The sequence below is a fragment of the Channa argus genome, chromosome 13, assembly GCF_033026475.1.
Source record: "Channa argus isolate prfri chromosome 13, Channa argus male v1.0, whole genome shotgun sequence".
NCBI lineage: Eukaryota > Metazoa > Chordata > Actinopteri > Anabantiformes > Channidae > Channa > Channa argus.
The window spans coordinates 15510179-15537033 of record NC_090209.1 but is presented as its reverse complement, the minus strand read 5'-3'; the positions used below and the strand labels follow the sequence as shown (position 1 = coordinate 15537033).

Sequence of the window (26855 nt, the reverse complement as noted above, 5' to 3'; positions counted from 1 at the left end):
GAGAAACACTATCATAAAAAGTTTTGTAAAGTCAAACCAGTTTTCTAATCTCTAAAATTAAATAAACGGGACTTTTACTTTGTGTTTTTTTTATCATTGAGATTCAGGTGAATCACATGAGATTCACATGCTCCAATGTCTTGTCCCCATGTTTCTGGCTCCCCTGCAGCATTTGGAAATACTGCACTGGAAAGATTCAGATCTACTATTGCTCCATGACATCATACCAGCAAGGCATCAGGTGCTTCACACCTCACATGGCCTCCATATCTGCATAGACTCTTCTTGGGGCCAGCAGTAGCTACCAGGGACACTACTGTAGGTACAGGTGGGTTTTGGGCTTTTTGTCATAAATTTAGTGAAATGCCATGATATAGAATTAATATGAAAGTCTCAAAGCAAACATTAATGTCAGGTAAGCACAGCTTTATTGTAGATTTTAACAATAATTTCTCAAATAAAACAACAGTAAAAGTAAAAATACTGTGCAACCTGTAGAGCAGTTTGCTAGTACATAGTCTATTTAAAGTTCAGTTCAGAAACATTATGCCTCTGCTGGTGATGGGTGGCCGCCGTAAGAGAATCACGTGCATTACGTGTTCTGAAGCACTGCTCTATATTTATCCAACCATGGGGCTTTCTGTGATGTGTGCTCACCCAAAGGAATTCCCACCAGTGGACATACAGCATGGTGCGGCTAAGATTCCTTCTTTCCTAGACCTTCACCTTCCATAGACCAGGATACAGCTGAAACCAGGTGGGAAACCTTAACAGATCTGTTTGCACATATGCAGATAGCTAGAAGTGTGGAAATTATTACTAATTCTTGTTTTCATCCTTCTAAGTATATTTAGTCTTTGATACTGTGGTTTCATCTTATTGACTAGTTTTCCTTGAAGACAAGACCATTACATTGTGTAACATTACATCACATTGCTTGAGTAATTGTAACAGATAAATGCATTTTTAAAACATAATTGTCTGCCCTTTATATTATTTTGAAAATTATGCTCCAAGTTCATACACAGTTCAAATTAGCATACCTGAGTTTTGATTGCATTGATATCTTTGTTAATCTGTTGATGTATATCTTGTTTGGGAGTTTCAGATTATATATATTCATGCTTGTAATGTTTCTTTGGCATGTTAGAGAAGCCTTAACTTCATGATACTAAGATTGTCTGGAAGAAATACAAATAGTGTTACTAGTAATTGTTTTGATGATATACTTTTTTGATGGTATTTTCCAGGTCACATTGCACCTGCTAAGTCAGAATGGATGACTTTGAATACAGTGTGGAGATCTCTGACCGTGACTGGCAGTGCTTCTTTGCAGAGTGCGAGGAGTGCAACCTGCTTCCTCCTTCACTGGGAGGTGTCGACAGCTCAGGGATGAGTGACCTTGATGATTCTGAGTCCATGCTTGCTAAGAGGGTTCAGAAAGTCAACCTAACAACACATTTTTCAGATGCTGACCACTCCCTTGCTGGCCCCACAGACTGTGAGGGCCCTCCTGTGGAGCAGTTTGTCAGTAAACATGGTGTTAGTGGAATGGAGAACATCCTTTCGGGCAGTGAGGAGGATTTACACCTGCAGTCTGTCAATATATTCTTTGAAAGGGTGAAAAATCTTACAGAGGCTGAGAGGCTTGCTGAGCCAAGGAAAGTGAGAGCTGGAAAAAACAGAGGGGCCGTAGAAGAGGAGCAGCAATGTAGTGATGGGCAACAAGCCAGCAGTAGTGCCACTTTGCCAAAAAACACCCCCAAGTTAAACTCTCTATCTGCCAGGGGTGAAACAGCAGTTGGCAAAAGGCTTTCGAGGGCTGTCGACACCATTAGCAACATAAACACAATGAAAAAAGTTGAGCCCAGTTTCAACATCTCTCCTGAACCTGCAGCCAGTAACTCAGTGGCCAAGACTAACAAATCAGCTTACCCTGAAACAGATTTATTTATCTGTGAGGAAGCCTGCACAGAAGCCAGAGTAACACAAGAGAATCAGGTCCATGACTCACCGCTAAGGGTTGTCTTTTCCAAAACAAAACCTCATACAGACAAGGTGATAGACGTAGACACATGCACACACGATTTGTCAAGAAGTCACTTAACTCCTGAAATACTGACGAGCATCAAATGGAAGGAAGACGAAAACCCAAATGTTCCACTTTCAGACGCAACAAGCACAAACAAAACACCGAGCCAAGAATCATCTCCATCTGCCTCCATCAAAAGAAAGAGAAGAAAGAAGAGACGACTCAGTGCTGAGCCAGTTGAGAGTGGGCATGGAGGGAGGACTCAGGACTCAGAGGAGGAGGAGTATGCATGGCGAGGCGAAGCAGGACTGTGTTTATGTAAAGATGACGATTTACTTTGTTCACATAGACTGCAAAACAATCTGATGTCCTCTTTATATTCAGTCACAAGAAATCCCCCAGGAAGGATATCTGGTAAAGAGATGAAAATAAATGATCTCTCTAACTATGTTTCTCCATGTGACAGTCAATACCAGTACCCACCAGGGGGCTGGTGTACAGCAAAAACCTCGGCTGAAATTCATCCATATAACAGTAGTCAGTCAGTAACCCCACTGAACCAAACTGATGATGGCTTAATTAAAACACCAACCATCAGTGGTAATGTGGTAACACATTTACAACCACGCATGAAATTACAAGTAGAAGAATTGCCTGGACTTAATAAATACTGTTGTTTGCCACATTCATTTTCTGCCAGTCTAACTGATAAATCGGACAGGGCCAGAGGAAACAGAAACGGTGAACCAAATGAAGATCCTGCAGGGAATCTGCAACAGCCCAATAATTTGAATCATTCTAACATTGGTTGTGAAAATGAACAAAATCTAAACTTTTGCACAGCAGAGGTCAAATCAATACCTCTCAGTATTTTACCAAGTGCAGATTCAAATGATCCTGCAGTGGAAGTCAGCCAAAGTGACAAACTATCTGCTGCTAAGTTAGTCCAGGCTGCAGACAACCACACACTGTGTCAAAGAGATTCTGAGCACCAACAACAGCTGGAACTTGACACAGACCGATATGTCTCAGCACCAGGAAAGACTCCCTTGCCCCTATCTGCAACTGGTATGATCAGTGCTGACTGTCACAATACCAAACACGAGCAATTTACAGCCAGAGCCTTTCTATCCTCAGACAAGATGTCCAGTGAAGTGGCCAGTGCTAAATTAGCAGAGAATCTTGGTAATTCATCCCGTGATAAAAGCTCTCTGTTTAACAGTCCTTCCAATTTGTATATGAATAATACAGTACAGCAGATACTGATTTTTTCCAAATCAGATGTTTTATCCGAGAAAAACAGAGCAGATGAGAGAGCTGAGTTAGAGCCAACACAAATAATGGCTGTTAATAGTAGCAGTTCTTCAGAGTTTGCATTACTATCATCTTGCTGTACCCTGGACGCTGACTCTGTCCTGTCTGTCTCAAATGACAACATCACAGATATCTGTGAAAGTTGTTCACCTTTCAGTCCAAATGGGCTTTGTGGTCAAAAAGAAAAACAAGCCCTAATCTCGGCAAAGCACATGGAAGGAGAAGCTACATTTGCACCTAAAATTCATAATGTATTAAATGACTCAAATCAATCAGGAAGTGATTTATTGGGTGGAGAAGAAGTCGTCAAAGCATCCAAAGCTGAACCTAAAGAGGCCCGGGGTTCACAACATTCAGTGTTTTCTATATCTTCTTTCTGGAGTGAGATGGAGAAGCTGACAATAAATGACATTTTGAGTCTACAAATGATCGACAAAGATGCTCCACCCAGCTCCCTCCCACCTTTATGGGAAAATGAGGAGACTGGTATGTTTGCTACGACTGATTCAGGCTTTTTTACGCAACTGGATGAGTCCAGGTCTGAGCAAACCAACGAGTGTATGTTGAGGGTATCGGATTCTGTACAGTCAAGTTTACCTTCTGCCACTGCACCTAATTCTTCCTCTTCAAGAAGTGTCATTTGGGAGCGTGAACCTGTCCCGGTGAGCCTAGGTGCTGATGTTTACCCTGACAATATGATGTTGATCTCTGTGGGTGACATTTCTCAACCAGTCCTCTCTCAAAGTGCTCAAAAGTGCCTCAGAAAGATTTCCAAAAATATAAGTGTGCATAATTTACATGCACTGGAATCTGAGCCTTGCAGCTCCACATGGAAACAGCAAACTTTACCAACCGCAGATGTAGGGGAGTTAGAAAAGGTAGAGACTTTTACTGATGAACATGTGCTTAAGGAAGACAAGGACACGGACTCATCACCTTCCTCTTTGACAGGCAGCTACACATCATCTCTCATGGATATATTTCAATACCTCTTTGGTGGGACGCAGCCAATTGCGAGGCAATCAAGTACAGATAACACAAGTAACTTTTCCACTGATGGAAAATCTCTCCCGGAAACCTATGATCACTTTTTTTCAGAATTTGATACAGAAAGCTTTTTCTGCCCTCTCGTCGCAGCAGAAGATCATACTAAGGATGAATTGGTTCCTATATTTTCCTGTTCCCGTTCAGCTAATCGAAATCTCCAGTTTCCCGAGGCTTATGAGTATTTCTTTCCATCCTCTTCTTCCGATGATTCTTCTGTGGAATCTGACGAAGAAGACAACTGTGGTTCTGTAAAGGTGGTGACAAGGTTTAGCCGCAATTCAAGTGCATCCAAGATGTCTGTAGATGTTTATGATAATTTCTTCACAGATAGTGACCTCAGACAGAATTTTTTCTGGAAAGAAACCTTCTCCTTTAGGAATATTAAATTTACTGGATCTACACAGCCTATCTCAAACCCTTTGTCTCTTGTACCTGTAAGGCAAAGTGACAGATCCCTCCGAAGGTGGGTTTGCCCCAGCAACGTTTTAGGAAATCAAGACTTAATATCTCCTGATCCCCTACTCTGCCACCTGGAGGACAGGATCTCCAGACAACTAGCACAGCAGCCTTTCAGAAATGAAGACTTACAGACAGCTGTTTCCAATCCAAGTAAGTCCAACTTTCCAATTAAGACCAGCTTTACACAAAGGAGCACTAAAGATAAGAAGTACATTCAATTAAATTTACTGTGGATAAAGAAGCAGTAGTGAAATAAGTATGCAAATCCTCTATTAGATATAAAGCAGAAATTAAGCAGTATCACTTGAGTTAGCAAAGTCTGTAAACAACAGTGAAGCTACCAGACCTTTTTTGCTCACTTCTCATCACTCTGATACATTAGTTAATACAAGCTTAACGAATGTAATCATGAGTTGCCGGGGGGAGTTGCTGGGGGGAAGCGCGTCGATGCCTGGGAAGAAGAGAGACGATGAGCCGGAGAAACGAGTAGAGAGAAGCAGGGTGGCCGGAGATTCCGGAACAGGGAGATGAGACAGTTGGGAACAAGTTAGGTTCATTCAGTTTCAAAAGCTGGAGTTCTCTGCTTCCATGAGGTTTAATGAGACAATCTGGTGACTTGTGGAGTGCAGGAGACCAGTATATGAGCAGCTGTCATCAAGGTAGGTTATTGAGTTTGGGTGTGACTGCCGCAGCAGCTCTAGGTAGGCTTATACACACAGACAAACACACCCACACAGGCACACTCACGGGAACAGAAGGGGAACAGGGGAAAGGGAGGGAGACAGGGAGGTGGAGGACTGGGTGCTGTGACAAGATCTCTGCAAAGTTTATCCAAATTATATAAAAATACAAAATAAGTGATTGCATGTATTGCAAATATTCATCCCCTTTGATGTAACTCACTGGTGCAGCTACTTGGTTTCCACACAGTTACTTTAATGGAGATCACCTGAGTGCAGGGAATGTGTTTAAAGGGTATATGATATGTACACCCTTATCTGGAAGGTCTGCTTACTTGTGAGTCAGAATCCTGGCCAAAAAATATACCATAAAGAGATAAAGACATAAGGTAATGTGGTTTCCATGGAAACACAGCTCTTGGTTCTGAAATTTAGGTTTATAATGTAATTTGTTTAGATCAAAAAGTTGTTTAAAATTAAGGAAAATAAATTAACGAACCTTGCAAATAAAAATCAAAGTTAATTACTTTATGAACAGCACTCTATAGACCGGCCTAACAAAGAGGATTTCTGTAAAACCCCTGAGGGGTCCAGTGTGTCACAGATTGTTTAAATACACCCCTTAAAGCATAAACCTGCATATTTTCCACTACTGTATTAAAAAGAATGGAATTTAGCAATAATGTATTCCTCCTCTCTGCCCCAAACTCCCCATATGTGAGCAGTTCTAGTGACAAATGTCCTGTCCACTCAGTCAGCTGTTACAGTCATGACCGGGACAGACTGTCTTAGCTGCCAGAGGACACCTTGTAAACTGCAGGCATGTAGTGGCAGGAATCAAGAGGAATGGCTGTACGTGATAAGTTGACTTCCCTCAATGAGTGTACTCACTAAGCTGCCAGCAGACCCCTCTAATTTATGTTTGGATGTGAAGGGAGATAAAAATAACTCAACTTGTGCAGCCTTTATCTAGATGTAAATCCCTGTTGTTGAGCATTAATTGAGATGGTAATTCAACCTTTATGACATCCAATATTCAGAAATTATCCAAGAGGATTATCTTTAAGATTATCGTTCACTGAGACATAAGCACAAACATAAATATCTTCAAGCAGCTTTGTATGTTTGCAAGATTTGCCCGGGTCACATGTGTGACCGAACAGAAGCCCCATTGCAATACCGAGGGCTTATGTTCAGCTGTTCAGTCCCAGTTAATAGCCCTGACTTCCCTTTGGATTCCCTTTTGGGTCTGTTGATGCTCATTGTCATCTTCTGTCTTGCATTTTATGAACCTTAATGATATTTTTATTATTTTTTGTGATTATCTTTGAAGGGTTAGATGCAACATTTCTTCCTCTCAGACAGTCAGATATGTGTCTGGTTTGTATTGCATTCTCTTCATGGGTTCTGAAGACTACAAACCCACAAGCTGGAGATGCCTGGAAGGCTGGTATGTAGCATGAATGTAATTTATAAAACAAATTGTGCAGGTTTTATGTTAAGAGGTTATAGAATCACTCTCCAAATACATATTGAAGTAAAATAAAACAAAAAAAACAACTGTTATTAAATCAACTTCAAGAAACATAACTTTATAGAATTTATAAATGCAATGTTGAGCTCCAAAGTCTCTTGAGTTTATGTGATGATTCACTTTTCTTGTTTATTTTCTCCCAGTTCTGTTGGCAAACGTAAGTGCTCTATCTGCTATCCGATATCTGCGTAAGTACGTCAAGATAGAAGCAACTGCCAGTGAGAAGAAACTGCACAGTGACATCACTTCTGATTCATGATGTGGCCTCCTCTCAGTAAATCGTGATTAATACTTATCATGATGATTAATTTTTCAATGAACACTGTTTTCTTGTTAGCTGCACAATGTGTTTGCACTATAACTTTATATATAGATTTTTTAATTTTAATGTTCTTTATACAATAGAAATTGAAAATGCTAAATTTGTAGTTTTTTTGCTTCTTATTAAATTAATTTGGCTCACATTTTTACATTTACAGTAATGTCTGCAAGTATTCATATGAAATACAAAAGACCAAATGCAAGATTTATCAGAGGGAAGGCTTTAGACATTTAAAAATAAGGATTGGGCCTCTACTGAGTGGAAGATTTAAGACATGTTATTCTGTATACAGTAGGCTGTAAGCTGTACACAACTTAGATGTTAGATGGACATGATAAATGGATTAACTTGAGACAAAAAATTAAGAATGGTGCGGTTTGAGCCTGTATGTTTGTTTTACATTACCTGTATGTAGCAGATAATTTTGTGTATATTTTTTCTAATAGTAATAATTTAATAAGATATATATAAGATAAGATTTTATCAATTTTTTTTTCAAAAATAGTAGTTGAACAAAGCACAATTACCTAAACTGTAATTTATTTAAGGGACTGTAATCTGTGCCAGTGTCAATAATTTAATCTTAATATGGTTTTCTTATTGTTGTCATCATTAATAAGTAATAGTTGACTGTATAGTTACCGCTGCTTTTTTAAACTTAACTGGAGTAAAATGGCGTGTGAATTGTGTGCAGTGACTGCTTATTCTAAAGGTCCACACGTGAAGGTGTAACCTTTGAAACACCAGAGGGCAATATAGGTTCAAATAAGAAGATGAAGTGCATCCTCACAGCTGTGTGAACTACTGTAACTACTTTAAGTAGTTATGTATACATTTCTCAGAAATTCTGTAGAGACTACTAAGATGAAAAAGTAGCCTTTCATTAACATAAAAATGTTACTCTGCTTTTATAACAATATTGTTAAATACTCAGATGAGATCTTTTTTCAAGAATCTCTTTCATTCCAGCAGATGGGAAAGTTGAGCTGCAAAGCATAAGGGTTTTTTGGACACAGCTGAATATGGCAAAACAGTGGTTTGCCTACTTAACGTTTAACATCTAAAATATGTAACACGTTTTTTTTTTAACCTCAAACAACAGATTTAAAATTAGCTTTGGAATGAGATAAACAAAAATACACTTTTTTTTCCAGTTTTATTTCCAAATATAAATAAACACCTCAAACAATAATGAAAAAATTAGCCAAACAGGTATTACTAGTCTGTCAAAAGTGACAGCAATATAAACCTTTAAGGTAGTCAGTTAAAGCCACATCTATTTGTCTTGAAAATGTAGCGTAGTAAAATAATAAATATACATCATTTCCAAAAAAGATTCTTTACTATAACAAGCCCTGATGGAATGCTCTGTGTAGCTTTTAGTAGAAACAACAAATATAACAGTAAAGTGGACAGCATGTTATAAAATGCTTATATTAGAAAATGGAGGTTCTTCCACTACATATGAAAACTTTACTGCTATTATGTATTACAATATAAAATTATATTAAAGCTAGGCAGTATATATACACACACACACACACACATACGTATATATATATATATATATACACTTTGTACACTTCTCTCTTGAATGCTACATGTTAAAACAGACAGCTTATATCTGTCTCGTATAACTTAAAAAATGTTTTTTCCTCTTCTCACTCACGGTCCTTGTTCTGCTGCTTGACTGTCCGACATCTAACGACATAGTTTATGGGATTTGTTGGGTTATACTGTATGCAGCAGTAGCAACAAAGGCTGCGGTAGTTGGCTTTTATCATCCCTCTGATAGCGATCTGTTGTTTGCACACACAAATGCCGAGCTATTGTTTTGTTTTATGACCATCTCTGCTGGGTTGCCATGGCATCGAGGCCTCTGGCCCCAAAGTCTAATCCTGTCCAGTGTGTTGAAATTCCAGACGTTGGCGGAATCATATCAGGATTGCAGTCGTAATCCCAAATGTTGTCATAGTCCATTTCCTGGTCATCTGGTTCTGTGGGTTCGAGGTATGAATTATGATCTGTGGAGGTGACAGAAGATTCCCAGGCTTTTAGTTTCAAACGATGAAAGACAAAACCTCATCCACCTGACTGACTGAACTTGGGCATGGTCCCAAAATACCTATGGTGTGATTGGCCTTGTGTGTGCATATAACCTTACTGTAAAACCAGCAGTGTAACATGCCACTGCTACACCACCTTCATTTGTTATGTATGCTCTGCTGAATGACAGATAAATGACTGTTTTTAAGAATGAATCTCTGTTTAAGAATGAATCTGCCCACACCATCGAGCCTTTTTTTTATATGTGAAAAAAGAGCTTAGAGATGTGTGTGCAGCCCAACTGGGTTCTGTCTGCGGAGTAAATCTTTTCTGTGGAACAGTGCTCTCTTACACTGGACTTCCCCCACATGGGACATTTGCATAAATGGCATTTAGAGCTGCACTAAGCTCCATTTCATTGGCACATTTACACATTTCCTTCGTTTTCAACTTTGTAGCCTTTATCTGTCTACTTGCTGGCACACCCAAGAGTTTTATCAATCTAAGGTGCCTCCATTATTTAATTTAAGCTATGAGTGTGAGCAATGTTCTTCATCCTTGATAGCCTTTGGGAAGGCAGGTCATGGTGTTGATATTCATAGCTTTCACTTGTGAGGGAATATGATGCAGCAATGCACAGCATAGTGTCCATTGTTTCTCAAAATAAATTTTACACTTGATTTATCCATGTCATAAAAATAAGCACACTTTTTTATTTTGTTTTACTAGACAAGATGAAAGTCTGCTAGAACTGAAAGCATAAATCATTTGTTGAACAACATGGTTGAACTGTTTCATCAGGTGTATGAGTACATGCCTTCAGTTCTTACCTGATGAGTAACTGTAAGACATCTGAGAGACATTCCTTGCAGAGCTCATCGGGAGGAGCATCTGTCAGAAGATGTGAAAACAAAAGAAAGTTACTTACTGTGATCAACTATAATAAACTTTCTGTTTCCTATAGGTTTCATCTGTAGCACCTGTTCAAATATCACCCGCAAAACAAATACGAGAAACTGAAGTGGCGTGGGAGATGAGTATTTCTGCATTTCTCACCTGCTCTTGCACTTGGCGAGGCATGGGCAGCAGTCTTAGCCTCGACACAGCTTCGGCTCTCTGCTCTGCTTGGCTTTCAGGAGTGTCCATTTCCAGGCCCATAGCCTGTCCCTGGGAGTTGGTCAGAACCAGACTTTTCCTGCAGCGTCTGCCCATAGGAGGGGTACGGAGCTGGAAGTAGGAGGGTGGGAGCTGGGGCTCCTGCTGATGGGGGTGGTATTGAATTTGCTCTTGCCAGCTCTGCAACTAAAAAACAGATGGGGATGTGTCAGGACAGGAATTGAAATGATAAACACTAGTTTAAACTGCTAGTCAAATAGATCTTGACAATGACAACTAAACTGTTATGACCAAATGTAAAAAGGTTTAGTCCTAATTTTTTATCTGTATAATTTCTTAAATATAATTTGTGAAACAAGCCATTCTGTGTGTGTATGTGTGTGTGTGTGTGTATGTGTGTGTGTGTGTGTATGTGAGTGTGTGTGTGTGTGTTTGTGTGCACTTTGCTAAAAATCAGACAGGCTACGCAGGTGTAAACTGAACTTAAGGATCCAATATCTTTGACCCACTTACCACCGGCCTGGCCTCATCTAGCGAGTAGATTTCGGGGCTGCAGGGCTCATCGTACAGGGGTGACAAGGGTTGTCGGGGGGCACACATATCTGAGTGGCGCTGGGGGGCATTCAGGGAGTAGTTGAGGGATGTCTGAGGTGTGCTCCAGCTGTTAGACTGTCCATAGAAAGTTCAAAGAGATCTGGGAATTAGTTCAAGCAGCTGACCAAAGAGAGGAAAATCAGAGGCCAACTCTTCCTCCATCTATTGTTTCTATCTCTATGCCTATCTGTCTTTTTCTCCCCCGATCTTCAGGTATACATAAGGCAATCACATAAGCTGCACTGGGATTTGGGATCTAGGATCAGATTACGAAGGCTTAATAACACGATGATTGTAATCTCAGTGATATCAGTGCTTGCGTGACAATAAGGTGTTGCAACTGTCTGTGTAAGAAAACTGCACTTTTCACTGCCATAGTAATGATGTAACGTCACCCGATTAAGCATAGTAAATGTTTTCTTGTTGTTGGCTCAGTTCTTGTTTATGAACTATAGTAGGAATGTAATTAATTGCAAAATAAAATGCATTAGTCTTTCACTTTTAATTCTGCATGAATGCCTCTATTATCCTATTTGTTAACACTGTATCCATCATCACCTCCCTCAGCCGGATACTTGTTGTGTCTATTTTAGTCTCTGCACACATGACATGTAAAATAAGTCTCAGTCTCACGGGGGTATTTGGTTATCAAGTTAAGACACCAGACTGAAATACCTTGACAAGCGGGGCTTTCTCCAGCCGCTGTGGGCTGACACGATGGAGAGCAGAGTAGGGAGTGCTGTAGATCTGAGAAACCACCGAACTCTCTGCAGGTTGGAGGTACGAGCTACGCTGGGGGGAGGAGTACCGCAGTAGGTCACGCTCAGGTCTTGTGTGGGAAGATACACTGTTGTTCCTGCTGCCCAGGCGGGCAGTCTCAGTCGAGGAGGGACGGCTGGAGATGTACTGTAGGGACAAAAAACACAGCCAGGGCAAAAGTCAGCCAAGAGGTCAGACTTTATGAGTGGCATCAAGAAATTTTACTGGGATTCCCACTAGAGCAAATAATAAAAACTGTCCTGCATCATTTTGTGTTTTTGTGTGAAAGAAGAGTCTGCCTGAATTTAATTGGGAGAGGATGGTTTAGCACAGATTCTCCACAAAAACATGTTTTCTGGGCACAGAGCCCTCTCCATTTAAACTAATTGGATGGGCAGCTGGCCTACATAGTCCCTCTCCTGGGGGAGTCCTGATAACACAGAACGCTTGAGTACTTCTTAAAGACTCTTAAAGAAGTTTTTACTAATGAATAAGCTCTTATGATGAGTTATGAAAATACTGACTTTGTTATGTTTTACAGCAAAGGCCGAAGATTATCACCTTACCCAGTGTAGCTGTAACAGAAGCAGCTTTGTCTCTGGACCTCACTTAATTATTAACTTTGTGAAGAAAAGGTGTTCTCTTCAGCTCCACCAAAACAAAACAAAATGTTTTTCTAGCCACGTACAGACAACTCATACCACATGTTTATATGTGCAGATGTTTTTGTGTTGGTGTGTCGGTTTATTAGCACAAGAATACTTAAACTAGAGACATAGCCCACAGCTGACTTACACAGAGAGGTTCAGTGTATCCTGGGGTGAGAGGGTTTGCCTCATGCGTGGGTAAATGAAGACTGTGGGACCCACGTCCACTTTCTGACTGACTGAACTTCAGGGACTCAGTTCGACCGTGGCTGTTCCCACTCCACCTGTCAAACTGTGGAGCCTAGAGAACATAGAACATAAAAAAGATATTATATATTACAATATCTGACCGCACGCTGATGAACAAAACATATACACTTTTGTTCGCTGGCTTACTTTTCATGCTTTTATTGGAGTAATTCAGTGGCAAGTGTAGACAGAGTTATAAATCATGTCATTGTTTTACGGCATGTTAATTTACAAAAAAGGCAGGACTTTATTTTCTGTCTCCTTTATCTCTTTCATCATACTTAATTTTCCTCCACACACAGGTTCACAAACCAGGTGCAGCCAAGTAGCTATGGCTCATCAGCAGCCGTAAACAGCGAGATTGTTTTGACTCATGAAAGACAGAAGGGTGTGTCTCACCTCTCTGTGCGTTGGGGTGTAGATGATGTCATACACAGGGGGTGGGGGGCTGACTACAGGCACGTCAGCAGCTTTAAAATGCTGGATCCATTCACAGAACTCAGTCCTATCCACACACGACACCACTATGGGGTTGATCAACTTCCCTGAGAAGAGAAGAGTGGGTAGACAAAGCCTGTCATTCGGTCCAGTCCCTTACTGGAATGTGCTTTAGTCAGTTTGTCTTTCACTCGGGATAAAACCAGCTCATTCATGCAGGGTTACACTCTGTGACGCTAGCGGACCCATGGAAAGGACCACTTAGCGTAAACATGCATAAGAATGTGTACACATTACAATCCCTTTGACATGTCTACTTGAATGCCAGTGTGAAGTACAGCACTGCATGTATTCAGTGTATTTACCTTCAATCATAAAGGTGTTGGGTTTGACTTCTTGGCAGGGCGTAGTCACGGTTATCATGTTGAGCGGAAGTTTTCCCTGCAATCACAATGACTCAAATCAAATCAAATCTCCAACGGAAATAATGGAAAAACTAGGCAGACAGGTTGTGATATGAGGTCAGTGAATTCAGTGGTACCTTATAGAAGAGCCCATCGTTCTCTTCAGACAGGATGATCAGCGTTGATGTATACATCACCAGTAGTCTATCACTCTGTTCCTATGGACATGAGAATACAGGTGCTACTGTAATGATCTTCATAGATTATTGTAGATGCATCTCATCTTTGGTAATGGCACAGTATTTAGTTTTTCTGCCAAAGAAATATTTTACAGTTTCAGTTCCATTTCCTTGAATACTTTCCTGTCCTAAATAGGAAGGGGACATTACACTATAACATTTCAGGGAGTAATTTCCAAAACAAAATTGGAGAAAATTAAACTATAAATTAACTGTCAAACATCGGCCTCCAGATTTTTTTTTCAAACTTGTATATTGTACAAAAAAGAATGGCACCAAATGCTTTCTTCTGAAGGTACATAAGTAAGGTAGCGTAATCCAGCTTTTTTGCGTGTGCAAAGACTATGAATAATACAAAGCACAGAGGCGACCGTGAGACCTGGAGCGAAATAAAACAAACACCAGTGTTATCCTTTAATACTCTGTTGAAAGAAACTGTTTAAATGCCAGTAAGATCTTCAGTCAAACCAGTTAGTAGGGCATTTAAAGGTGCAGCAGACTGAAAGTTTATGTTTCCTCTCCGGCTCAGAGGGTGTGTCTGGACAGACAGCTGACATTCCAGCTGTGAGGTGAGTCGAGTCACTGCGTGAGCCGGCAAATGCCTCTCGCACACCCTGGCTCTAAATCTCATACACTTCAATAAGGCTGCCGCTATTTCCCACAGAGAATTAATTACGGATATCCATGCAAGCTGTCTCATGACTAGCTTGTTTTTATTGGCTGATATGTGAAGCTGTATCAACATTATTTGTTTCTACTCATGTCTCATTTGATTACACCTAGAGAAGAAAATAAAGAGAGTGGAGCTTTATCTGTAGGAAACGTGGCATTTGTCAAAATATGAACTCCACCTGTTTCACACATAGGTAATGTGTGCATGTGTGTGTATTCTACAATTTTCTACAAGCTATGTGAGTCACTGTGTTTAAGGCTGATGTTACTTTGTTTTTATTCATCATGTGGAAAAATTCCAAGAAATCGAAAACACGTATGTGTCATGGGTTACAGTCTACTGTGCTGTGCATTTCCATAAATAGTCAAGACTAGAAAGTATGTGTTTTACTTCTGTAGAACTGATATTATTATTCACTTTTAATGAGCAGCAATGTTGTCATACCTGACAGGGCAGGTGCTGCAGCCGAACTTTAGTTACATAGGCGATGGGGCCCAGGCTGTCCCGCTGAGAGCCCTCCCACTCATAGATGGGTTCCCTGTTAATGGAGTTCCTCAACTCCTCTCGGCCCTCAGGAGTCTTATCCTGGTTTAACAGATGTCAGAGAGAACAATATAAATATGAACAAAGCTATGCCCTAATGCAAATTTAAAGTTTGGTTATTTTACTTTTGTTATGACCCATATAGATTCACATGTTTCCGTTACAGTAGGTGTGTAGTCACCGTTTAACCCTGTGTAGATGTGGGGGTTAATTACAACGTGATATGGTCAAAGCCGCTCCCTAGTATTCAGACCTCAGGGAGAGCCAGCAGTGACCTACTTGACTCATCAAATCTACATGCTCACACACATCCTGTTTCATCAGATGTGGTGAAGCATTTTATTGGCTAATCTGCCAGGTGGATTAAAAGATGACCACACATGAGCTTGTTTGAATTTGAAAAGGAAGGATGTTAATCATTCTTCCAGCACAAGAGCCAGTTTTTATGCCGCTTTATACGATGTAAGGTACGTCATGTGCCGTTACTTACTTTGAATCTGGTGTAGTTTTCTGGTGCTATTGCAGTACCGCCATTGGCCTCAATGTTTTCTTTGAGCAGGCCAAACCATAGGTCCAGTTCTTCTTGATTGGCACAGTAGACAATGATAGGGTTGAGGCTGACACCTGCAGGGTGCAGAGGTCATACGGTGAAAAAGGAGGAAGTGCCACCCCTGCTACAGTAGTGAATAATAATGTTCTTTAGAGCAAGTTATACAATAAGTACAATAAATGTTAAAACACATTCATAACAGTAAACCACATGTAATACACACTGCTGAAGATCCCCCTTGACCTAGTTCATTTGGCATTTAATCTAATTTAATCTAATCATAGCAGACTCTCCCACACACTGCTTACCCAGGAGGAGTGAGCAGGGCCTGGGATGAAGAGAGCTGGAATCTCCCTCTATCTATCTATCAGTCCCACACATACCAGAGATAACCAGCACAGACCCAAGCCCCATGGCTTTGTACTGATTTGGAGCCATAGCCCACTGACTTCTTCATAAAAAGCCACTATACTAGACTATACCCTTTGAAAAGTAATTTCTTTTCCACAGTTCATCATTAATTTAACTTTCTCCTAGGCATCACTCTGTAACCAAACGGGACACTAAAATCGTATTCATATTTTCAGGGCAGTGAGGCACAAGTCTCACAGATATACTGACTATCAGTTGTCTCAGTGTCGATTTTATGCCAGCAGATATGTTTCAGATTGCAGGAAGATAGTCATGGTAAGGATACATAAACAAAGACACTTTATAACCTTCATGGCTAGGATTGACTTCACTCATGTGCATTAATCCCTGACTTGAATGATTCCTTTTCTACCAAACAAAGTCATGTTTCATATTGTTTTGTTCATTCAGAGTTGAATACTAAGTGACATTTCAATCAGACATGCAGCTTTTGGGACATGCTTTAGATTATTTGCGGTGACATGGCTAAGCAAAGTACCTGGGATTTTCACCATGACAGCTGGGCTGACTAAAGTGCACCTGTTGTCTAACAAGCGGGGCTGGTTTGGGCCCCAACCATGGGTGAATTGGGGCCCATCTTGTTACTATTGGGGTTGAGTGGAGGTGAAGAGGGTCGTGGCACCTTTGAAGCCTTGGAATGTGACAGCATAGGAAATAGCGTGTGGTTTCTTGCTGTTAGAAGACCACCGCAGATAAATATGAGCCAAGGGCCAATATGGACTCCCCACCTAGTTCATCCTGCAACTCACTTTTTGAAGTTACCTCCAGATTTGTCAACATCCTGCTGAATTCAGGTCCGATTGATTGATTAACTACCTAAATTTAACACAACTAATAAAAATCCAAGCAGATGATTATGGCATTGCAGGCCCCAGTGCCAACAACTACTTGCGTCCTTTCTAAGTCAAACTTACCATTTATTTGAAAGGCGAATTCCTGAGGTTGGCTGTGGTTGCAGTTCTGTTGCAGGTTGCAGATGGTGAGTTCTTTCAATGGAAGAGTTCCCTGCACACAAAACAATAAAAAGTTGAATCAGGCTGCTTTACACAAAACATGCTCTCAATTAATTTACTAAACACAGTCTCCACTTTGCTGTTCTGCTCTATTTGAGCCAACAGTCTAACAACAAATTAAATAAATAAATCACCATGGCTGAGCTTATTTGCCGTCATCTATATTCTGACTAATGCTGTACACAGGTGCTTAGCTGTCTCTCTTTGACATGAAGATGAGGTCTCAACAGACAGGAAAATAATGATTAATGACTGCTCACACTTTATGAGACGGATGAAAAGCTTTCTGTTTACTGCTTGGTTGACAGGGCACACATGTAAACCCTACGCTGACATAAACGTCTGCCTCACAGCGGCATCAAAGCTATAAATTTAAAATTCATTGATAACTGTTGATACTGCGGAATTCAGAGAAAAAGACGTGATTGTTTTTTTTTTGTGATTCCTAGATTTTAAAATTAAAACTCACTTGGTATGTCAGTCCAGTTGTGTTGTTGGACACAAAATGAAGGTGTGTCTGAAAGAGATCCAGGTAGCAGTCGTGTACATCCTGTGGAGATAAGTGAAGAGTTAAAGAGACGGTGTTAACAGTGCTAATAAACTGATCCTTGTATTGTTGATTAGATTAAACTTTGCTGGCACATGTCAGGAGAACAACATACTCTGTCTTTCCTGATAAGGAAATAGTAATATTTTACAGCCTAATACACATCATCAACATGATCTTAAGAGTAATAGTTCTTTAAATCTTTGCCAAGAGTAATGTCTGATTTCATCTTAAAACATACTGTTCTTGTATCATCGACTGATTCATGGACCACCTACGGCAAATGTTCGGATTTTGCAGGCCGAATGGGGATTCTCAGAAGGGAAGTTGTTCTGTGAGCACATATTGTGATTTAGAGTTGCTGCTTTTTGCAATCATCTTTTTATTAAAGGGCTCATGGGTGGCTTTTGTCAAGACTTAGGCAATACATCCTCTGTAGAATTGTCTTCTCTTATGATATACAGTGTGTTCTTTTTTACATGTGACGCCGTTCCCTTCAATCAGTCTTTTCTGACTTTCGGTTGCGTCACAACTCTGACAAATTGCAGTTCCCACGGTGAGGAGCCGGCATGTCCTCTATCAGCGCCTGGGATCAAAACTCTCTCTACCCTGAGGTTTTCTCTCTGAGACGTTTCACAACTGCAGCAGAAGCAAGCATGTCTAAACACAGGCTGCGGTCGGCTTTATGGAAAACTGATTGGATTATTCACAGCCAACAACCACGTCAGTGTCCGCAGTGAGTTTCAGTGTGTTCAGTGGCTGCAGAGCAACATCTTGTTAACTCCCCATAATTTATTTATTTATTATTTTTTTAGGATGACTGTAATGATTTTGTCATAGGCTTGGTCATGACACCTGAAGTAATGAATGTGCCATATTGTATTTGTTTTCTTTTATACTTGCTCTTCTACTTTTTCACAACAGAGCCTTTCAAAAGTACATTTTATAAGCTTACTTGGCAGTGAAGGAACCGGAAACGAACTTTGGAGCTGTGAATCATCCGTCCGTAATTCTTCACATTTATGCTGCTTTTCTTCCAGCCGCTGGCTGGGTCATAAGCAAATGGGGGATCCCATTTTATGTTCTCTATTGTCTGCAGATCTTTAGGGGACATTTCCTGCAATGGTAGTGAAGTTTAGACATGAATTGAGAAAACAGTAAGAGGGATTAACATTTATAGGAGAGTTTTTTTGTTTGGTATGCAAATTATCATGTCAATTGGATGTTATCAGAATCAAGTAAAACCTTATGAAGTTTCTAACCTTCCTGGGGGTAACAGTACACAGGATATTGATGATACTGTTGGATTTCTCCTGTCCTTCTTGGGGATTCTTCTTGCGAAACAGGCGACTGCTGAGAGAAAAGAAGATCTCAGTCATTGTCTAATGTTTACCATCTATTCCGCAATTCTTATTTTGGTTGTTTTTTTGTTTTCGTTAACTTCAGGACAGCAGTGTCCACTATGAACATGTCACGTTTAAGTGAGATGCCACATGGAGAGTAACCTAAATACCATATTCTTTTCTCTACTTGTTTTGCATTTCAAATCAGGGATTGTGTTTCCTCTTCTTCCATAGTAACACACTGAATCTTGACCCACTAATAAATTAGAATATTCACAGCAGAGCAATGATAAATTAACTAGAGCCACTCCATCCTCTCCCATCAATGCCATTTAAATTATAAGAACAATCGGGTTTTGTGTGGATATTAATAGGAAAATCAGCATTCAATGTCCCTCATTGTTTTGCATGACCCTCATCTGTTACATCTGTAAGAGGAAGCTCCCTCACTGCATTGAAAAGATTTGGGGACAGCTTTAACAATATCAGCTGGTGGCTTATCTGCTTATCTGCACATATGCATGCCAGTGTCCTCGGTGCAACAAGGCAGGCCTTTGTTTGCATGGTGAGAATCACACTCTGTCTAATCAGGAAGTCCATACCCAGCATCAATCATTGATTAGTGTAAAAATGCTGTTCCACTCATGCTGTTTAAATTTTAAAAATAGAAAGTCAAATATAGAAACCATGCACACTGATGCAACCTGCAGTCGTAAAGTGAAATAGGAATGTAGGTAATAGACAGGTAATGGATTTGCACGCCCAACATTCTCCAAATCACTGCTGTGGCATTCAGCACCACTCAACCCCCTTCTCTGTGGGGAATACCTGAGCCTCGCCTGACTCACTGACACAAAGAGTTAGTAGGGTGCACAAGAAAGAGGAACACTGACTATATTGTATAAGCCAATATCAGTCTAACTTAAAATGTGGATCAGTGTTCAAGCCTGACCCGTTGGGCTTATTAACCATTTTTGGAGGGTTGCCCTGCGTCTCTTTTTATTTGAAAGCCTCTGTCATTTCCTGCAGTCACATTCAAAGCCTTCTTGTCAGATCGGTACAAGTTGTTTACTGATACACCTGGATAAGCATAAGCAATTAAAAAATAGAATTGCTTATGTGATATCATAATAATGAATGAGGGTCAGGTCCTGACTTGGGAGGAAAACCAGATTCACTGACAGCTGGAAGAGTCATCTTCACAGAAATGCAAATAGGAGGCAAATGGTAACTGTATTATTGACACTATTGGCCCGACAGGCACCGGTAAGGCACGACTCTGGGACTATCAGGTATTAAAACGTTATCCTGAGCCTGCCCCCATTAAATTCATAGCCCCTGTTTAACCCCACTGCTTAAACACTGAGAATCGCTAATAATCTCTTCCAGAGTCAGAAATAATAAACAGCAATCAGACATGTGCTTTCTGTAAAGCAAACACACTGACACAAGTACAGAAAAAATACAGAAGCTGAAAACGTCTTACCTGTTTCTGCGTATAAAACTCTTGCTAGAAAATCTGAAATTGTGCTGGGGGACACATGACATGCTGCTCCCCATGCTGCTGAACTCTGTGGGGCCCCTGTTGCTGCTTGTAGACAAACGGTCCTCCTTTGATAATTGAGTGTAATCCAAGAGTGCAGTGTGCTCGCTGCTGAAGTCAGAATTGTACTGAGGGAGAAGTGGGCAGGGTGAGAGCTGTATTTTCAGACCTGTAAGAGTGTGTCTACGTAAAAGGGGTGGAGTTTCGGGATGACTCTCTGCGTGTGTGTGTGTGCGCTGAATAATCAGTGGGACCTTCTGTGAATTGCCCCTGTCTGTTAAATCAATCCTCCTCACAACAAAGGGACTTTAGGGAGAAGTGTGCCGTTTCACACCTTTCTTGAGCCAAATGGTGCTTATTGTTGGATTACTGCTGCAGTGAATGGTCTTTAAAAACACTGGATGGTGCGTGTCAATCAAAAGTTAAGATGTACGAGCTTGCATTGGCATGCCCACACATGTTTGAAGACTTAAGTAATCCATTTATACTTTTAAGACATCACGTTAATTTTGAAACTTACAGATTTAGAAAGAGTTATGTTACATATGAACAAAAATCATGAATATAAGTTGTTTATAGTTTGAATAACAAACTTATTACACAGATGCAAACATCACTGTATAAAGTATGAAAATTGCTGTTTTCCATTTTTGTCTCTATAGATATTTTCAATTAGTCTTTTATCCCTTTTAGTGAATTTATGGATTTGGGGGCGGCTGTAGCTCAGTTGGTAAGGCAGTCGTCCACAGACCATAGGATCAGTGGTTCAGTCCCACCTATATGTTGCAGTGTCTCTGGGCAAGGCACTGATTAACAGCCCATTCCCCTCCCCAGCTGTGCAGTGGTCCAAGCCCGGTAGAAATTGGATTGCGTCGGGAAAGGCACAAAAAACTGTGCCAAATCAACATGCATACAATGATCCACTGTGGCGACCCTGAACTCACAGGATAAGCCGAAAGGACAAAAAAATAAAAAAAAAGTGAATTTATGTATCTGTGGCATGGGAAGTAGGGTATACAGTTGAGCATGCAAAGGTGTATGCAAACCTGTGTTATTTGCATGTAAGGTGTTTCTACATGAGATATTGGCCAGCTGAAACGTAAAACTGCAGGAAAATGGTTGAGTCCGTAAATTCTTACTTTTTCACCATTATTTAAAGCAACGTAATTTCTAGTAGTAATTGTGAAGTTAAGCCTCCTCCATCAAATTAGCATTTTTACATTCGCATTTAGGCCTTTTAGGAATCGCATGAATAATAGTATGTAATTAGGTTACAACATTCGTGTCTCTCACTCTGCCCATTTCATTTTCAAGGGTTCAAGTGGTCTTATCAGTCAGACGCAGGAGTCAAACACCCGTGATGATCTTGTGTTTGCTCTTTGATTAGGTCATTGACTGTGGTGAGCTGCTCACCTGGAGCTGTAAAATAAAACATGTCCTGCTTGCAGTCAGGTCATGCCGACTTGTTCAACCGGATTGTTAAAACAGATACACCTGAGGCATCAACAGTCATCAGAGTGTTAAAAAAACAACTGTAGATCTGTTATCACTTCAAGCCTCTAAGACAGGGTACTACTTTTGTTTGAAACTGTTTGATGGGCCACAGAGATCATGACAAGGTCTAGTAATTTAATCAAGTCAATTAGAATTACTGGTTAAACTGCACAAGGTATTACTGAATATAAAATACCTTGGCAGGTGGTTGATGAGGTACAAAGCAGACAAAAGCAGACAAATCTGTGGTATCACAGCTCTAGAGTCAGTTTAAGTAAAGACAAATGTGTTGTATCTTGCCTATATTTTACTGAGTAAATTTCCACCATGTAGGCATTCGTTCTCAAGGATGCAAAATAAGTATGTAGCAAGTAACACATAAAACACCTACCCTGCAACAAGTGGGGACATGTTAGATCAAAGGTGGGGCCACCAAAATGCACTGTGACAGAAAAAAATCTGGATTAGGTTTGGCTTCTTTTAATATTCCATAGAAAAGAGCCACCTTCAATAATTAGAAAATTTGACCTTCTTGTAATACATGCGTCCAGACCTCATCCCATGCAGATGTGTAGTCAAATTTTAAAACAGGGCATACATAAAACGTTGTTTTAACACAACTGCCAGCTAATTAACAAGAACATTAATCTCCTCTTTAGTTTATTTTACGTTGCCATTCTCTTTCATATGTTATATTGGCGAGCAGTTGAGTTAAGCAGAATTTCCAATTAACTGGAAATCAGTGCACTTGCTGGCTGGAGCGTCAGTCACTACAAGTGGGTAACGCCCACATATTTTGGGATTGTCCCAACATATTCTTTTTGGGTGAACGTGGAGCTTTCAATATTAGGTTTGCCAGGATTACTAATAGGAGAGCCGTTACCAAATGCTGGAAAGAAAGAATCTCTCCTGCTATGAACCGTTTTATAGGCACTGTCAATCATCATGAAAACGATGATCCACTTTTTCCATCTAAATAAAATACTGGATGAAAAAGGATTGTCACACAAAAGGAATTTTTCTTTTTCTTTTCCTTTGTATGTAGGACTAGGCCATGAGGCTCAATCCCTGACATAAAGTACTCTACCTTTGAATCTGATGTTTGCTGATCAAATTATGTCATTGTGTTAAATGGTATCAAAGTAAAAGATGACAACAAACAACAGCAAAGATATGATAACTTGTGTGTCACACTAGGGAGGGGAAGGAAGAGCATTTGACTGACAAGGTACAGTTCAAAAGATTAAAGGAAAAAAGGTGATGAAAATGCTATAAATTGAGCCTCTGTATCTCTTTTGTTGAGTTATATCAGTTGAAATTAATCTGATTATTTTCCTGAATAATCAGTCTGATTACAATGTGATTCGTGTATCTCTTGTCATTTACTTTTACGTAAAAGTATCTCTCCAGTATAAACTTGATTACACATGCAGCCAGCACTGTGACTCACTTCTCCTTCCCTGTCTTCTTTCAATGTGGGAAAAAAACAATGTGGGATTTTTTGCTGTGAGGTCAATCGAGTTTCAGTTACTGGTTTCAGCCAAGGTGCATCATCCAGTCTTGACCAATATTAAAGTTAGTTAGTCAGGTAGTGAGAGCTAAATCTGGAGTGGGTACATCTCCCAGTACATAATATCTACTACCTTAAATGGGTCGGTTTGATAAATAAACTAAATAAATTTTGCCCCACTAGCGGTAAAACCAATTTGTCTCCATTTTTCACTCATTCAGTGGTTCTGCTTTTTAATGAGTGCCACCATCTCATTAGCTTAACATGTTTTAACCCCCAACCCCCCACACCTGATGACAGATTTTAGAGGACTTTTCTGGGCCCAGCAGTCTTAAAAAGACCCCATCTTTATGGAGGTGTTCAGTAAAGGGTGTGAGAGAGGTAAAGTCAATAAGAACGTGTCTTCAGAGATCTTTTTGTTATTCTTCACACGTTAGTTTTTGTGTAAATATCAGTTGTACGTTTGAGGACAGAAAGTCTTCTATTTAGTCAGTGACAGCAGGTTGTTTGGCCCAACTTTCAACTGACAACTCATGTGGGGTTGTACAAATTAGCTGGTTTCAAGCAAGCTTTCATTTTAGTCTTACTCACTCCTAAAGGTTTGTGTCACACTGCTCAACGGGAAGGGGAAATACCAGGGGCTCTGCCAAAAGCAACATTAAGTTTATTTCAAATCTATATAAATTTTTTCCGATCAAAAACCCACATTGTTTCCCATTAAAATTCATGAGCCTTTTCCAGTCTTAAGAAAACAACATCTCACTGGGCTTTTCGCTGCTTAACAAAGAACATATGCAATTGTATCAGTGTAAATAATACTTAATTTGAGATTAGATTTAAACAACCTGATTTAACTTTTAAAAAATGTTTTATTAGATTATCACATATGTGAAAAAGAGGAAAGCTAAATTCTATTTTCGTAATGTAATTTCCTCCATGTGTGGTGGGTTGAACTTTGTCTCCCCGAGAAGTTGCTTGCTTGTGTTTATCCAGACACAGCGGGTGAGAGCAGCGGTGCTAAAGTCACACCTCAGACCACTAAAACAGAGCCTGGATATGAAGCCTCCAATGTTAGGTGTCCAACAGGGAATGTGATGTGCCAAAGTTCTCACACAGGACGTCTATTAAGGATTCTTAACTGAACCCCAGCCTTTCTTTGAAGACAAGATCTGTCAATGTCTGAACAAATTCCTGAGTTTCTAAATTCAGCAGATGCCTGTTTTTGACACATACCACAAGTTTACAGATTATAGTAAAGTAGTGGAATGACCAAACATAGGGCTTGTTGTTTTTAAAAGTAACACATTTGCATATTGACATAGACATGCAGGATACAAATTGATCTTTTCCTTCCTGGAACTTTCACATCTGTGGAATGACAGGGGGAAGTTGTTGTGACTGATGTTCAACAAGGTTTATTAATTCCTTGGAACTGGTGATGTCTTAAAATTACTCCTTGGATATACAGAATCAAATTGTATGAATGATGAATGTACAGTGCTAAAACCAACATGGTACGTAATAAACGTAATTTTAAAGTTTTTATCTTTTGTTAACTCAAATACGTTTGCGACTCCTGTGTTTCTTTAATAATTTCTTGCCCTTCATTAAGTTGCAAGACGTTACCTTGAGTCCTCTATTAACATGGTTTTGTAAGAATTAATTGACAACCAGTTAATTGCCAAAACTGAGCTACAATCGAGTTTGATTTTCGATTTAATATGACCAACTTGTTTACTTGCTATTTAATTAGTGATCAACAGCAGCTGCTAATTGACTTTAAAGTTTTTCTATTAATTTGTTCACCCACTGCAGAGGAGCCTTCCATGTTATGTCTTCTTTAAACACAATACCACTAAGCTGTACAGTCATAAATAGTTTCAAAGAATTGACAGATTTTCCATTGCAGTCCTGTTCTTATCTTAAGTTGAAGGAAAATATGTATGACTTCTCATAATCGGTGCAGTGGTGCGATTGACACAGTCCTTCCAGGGAGGGTGACAATATCTTTATTACCTGATAAGGGACAGCCCAGGGAAAGAGGGGAGGGTCTTGTGGCAGCTGAGGTAGCTCTTCCACGACATTCATTGAACACTTTGTAAACTCATTAGCATCTTTATAGCAGCGGAAGTGATTCACAGCTTTAGCAGTCAGACAGAAACACAACAGTCCATGCACAAACCTATGCATACTTACACACAAGTAAATACAACTTCACCCAAAATCTGTGTAGTTTCAAATATGTCATTTTTGCAGGCTTTTTGCAGGCTTGTACCTGTTAAAAGCTGGTATTTTGTTTTCTGGGAAAACTGTGGTTTTTGTTGTTTTTATTTTATTTGAATCAATATTAGCATTTTTTTCATTCTGGGATCCATAGGGTAATATAACTACAACAAGATTATGATTATATAAAATATAAGGGCAAATTGAATAAACTTTATATAGTACATATAGACAAATTGACATACAATTCATATATAACAAGTATTAAAACAAATCTTTGTCTGGTTAAATAATAAGCAGTACAGCACCATAAAACACAATTTAAGTATATAAGTTCACACATTTATTCATGTCAATACAGTCTACACATCTATTTGTCTTAGACCTTTTTTGTTTTTGTTTGTTTGTTTAGTTTTTTAAAGCAGGTGTGGTCAGCTTTGTTTATTACAATGGATGATAACAATGACCAGCAGAATGACTTCAATGAGATTTCTCAAACGAGATCTTTAAGATAATACACACTTTCTATTATCTGTATGTTCAGATAGATGGCAACATGTGGAAAAATGCTGTGCTATCCAGTCAGTGAAGCTCCAAATCTCTGCCAGAGGCTGTGTATTTAACAGGCATAAAACATGTCAGAACAATTTATCAGCATGTAACCAACATGAATTCATGCTTCTCTTTATGAAGAAAGAAACTACACAAGCCTTTTAAATCTGAAGATTTTGGGTAGAAAAGCACTTTAACTGGGGCTCTACAGTTTTTTAATGTAGAGTTAATTGTTGATTCATGAAATTAGCATCATAATAGTATTAACATCCTATTGTCATCCCTTTTACACTTTATGCTATGGTAGAGTTACTCAGCAAAAAAGTAAAATGTGAGTTCAAAAAACTTGGAGGTCACAGGTTTGTTTTAAAAGCTCCTCAGTGTTTTTCCATTTTCTAGATATATATGACACTTTGACACTTGTTTTACAAGTATACGCACAATAGTATTATAAGTGTTACAAAGGTTCAGAGCAAACAGAGTCTCAATGTATTGTTCTCTGAGCATAGCGCATGCAGTTGCAGCTTATTTCTTTCTCTCTTATTTGAACCT

At 39.7% G+C, this 26855-nt stretch overlaps 2 protein-coding genes across 2 annotated transcripts; one reads left to right on the top strand and one right to left on the bottom strand.

The window, feature by feature from the left end:
• The first annotated feature begins 528 nt into the window (after positions 1-528).
• Positions 529-8077, top strand: perm1a (PPARGC1 and ESRR induced regulator, muscle 1a). The gene is made up of 4 exons (XM_067528470.1): positions 529-757; positions 1251-5002; positions 6866-6982; positions 7210-8077. The coding sequence occupies exons 2-4, from the start codon at positions 1276-1278 to the stop codon at positions 7323-7325; spliced, it is 3960 nt and encodes a 1319-aa protein (XP_067384571.1). The 5' UTR covers positions 529-757; positions 1251-1275; the 3' UTR covers positions 7326-8077.
• A 448-nt stretch (positions 8078-8525) lies between these two features.
• Positions 8526-20659, bottom strand: plekhn1 (pleckstrin homology domain containing, family N member 1). Its single transcript, XM_067528192.1, has 16 exons — positions 20468-20659; positions 18901-18991; positions 18594-18755; positions 17561-17641; positions 16993-17083; positions 15587-15720; positions 14998-15138; positions 13779-13859; positions 13603-13678; positions 13199-13344; positions 12699-12851; positions 11820-12050; positions 11064-11219; positions 10491-10736; positions 10265-10325; positions 8526-9412 (listed from the first exon to the last, which is right to left on the bottom strand). Exons 1-16 carry the CDS (start codon positions 20539-20541, stop codon positions 9228-9230), a joined length of 2109 nt encoding a protein of 702 aa, XP_067384293.1. The 5' UTR covers positions 20542-20659; the 3' UTR covers positions 8526-9227.
• Positions 20660-26855: the final 6196 nt, after the last annotated feature.